Consider the following 1348-nt stretch of genomic DNA (forward strand, 5'->3'; position numbering starts at 1 on the left):
TCCCCCTAAACCCCATAAACTCCCCATAATCACCCCATAAACCCCATTATCTCCCCCTATTCCCCCCTAATCTCCCCATAAACCCCATAACCTCCCCCTAAACCCCATAATCACCCCTTAAACCCCATAACCTCCCCCTATGCCCCATAACCTCCCTCCAGTGCCCCATAATCCCACCCCTGTACCCCATAACCTCCCCCTAAAGCCCCAAAATCTCCCACTTTTACCCCATAATCTCCACTTAAACCCCGTAATATCCCCCCTAAATCCCATAATCTCCCCCTAAACCCCATAATCTCCCCCTAAACCCCATTATCTCCCCCTATTCCCCCCTAAACCCCATAATATCCCCCCTAGACCCCATAATCTCCCCTTAAACCCCATAACCTCCCCCTATTCCCCCATAATCACCCAATAAACCCCATAATCTCCCCCTATTCCCCCATAATCTCCCCCTAAACCCCATAATCTCCCCCTAAACCCCATAATCTCCCCATAATCTCCCCCTATTCCCCCCTAATCACCCCCTAAACCCCATAATATCCCCCCTAGACTCCCTAATCTCCCCCTAAACCCCATAACCACCCAATAAACCCCATAACCTCCCCTTAAACCCCATAATCACCCCCTGAACCCCATAACCTCCCCCTATCCCGCCCTATATCCCCCCATTATCACCTTATCCTGCTCAGCCACGGGCAGGGCGCTGTGTAGGGGTAACAGAACCCAACGTCCCGATGTCTCGACGTAACCTCGAACCGCCTCCATCACGACCCCAATCTCAGGGACCCCACTGAGAAACACCAAGAGATCCCCACATTCCTCCTGGGGGAAGCGTCGGTCGATAGATTCTAATACCCTTAAATAGGGTCTGGGGTCCAAACGATCCCATTTAGTCGGGGTGAATTCGGATTCTTCTTTAGGGATGGGGTTGTAAATGACCTGAGATGGGAGATAATGGGGTTGGAGGTGAGATGGGATAAATAAGGGGGGAAATAGGGTGGGAGGGATGGGGGAGGCAGCAGGATCCTAAATGGGAAGGGGGGGATTAAGACCTAAAAAGTCCTAATCCTAAAGGTGGGATACAGCCCCAAAACCAGAGTCTTAAAGGTGAGATTCGGCCCCAAAAACCCCAAATCCTAAAGCTGAGATTCAACCCCAAAAAGTCCTAATTTTAAAGGACCCAACTTGTTTGGGATTGGACCCATAGACCCAACTCATTTGGGATCAGACCCCATAGACCCAACTCATTTGGGATTGGACCCCATAGACCCAACTCATTTGGGATCGGACCCCATAGACCCAACTCATTTGGGATCGGACCCCATAGACCCAACTCATTTGGGAT

General features: G+C 51.0%; 1 protein-coding gene across 1 annotated transcript in view; it reads right to left on the bottom strand.

The window, feature by feature from the left end:
- Nucleotides 1–648: 648 nt before the first annotated feature.
- Nucleotides 649–1348, bottom strand: part of LOC107325041 (probable ATP-dependent RNA helicase DHX34) — a 6833-nt gene continuing 6133 nt past the window's right edge. The window contains exon 2 of the mRNA XM_015885523.2: nucleotides 649–942. Within this exon, the coding sequence (XP_015741009.2) occupies nucleotides 649–942 (294 nt within the window). The remainder of the gene's footprint in view (nucleotides 943–1348) is intronic.

This window comes from Coturnix japonica, chromosome 27 (genome assembly GCF_001577835.2).
Source record: "Coturnix japonica isolate 7356 chromosome 27, Coturnix japonica 2.1, whole genome shotgun sequence".
Classification (NCBI taxonomy): Eukaryota; Metazoa; Chordata; class Aves; order Galliformes; family Phasianidae; genus Coturnix; species Coturnix japonica.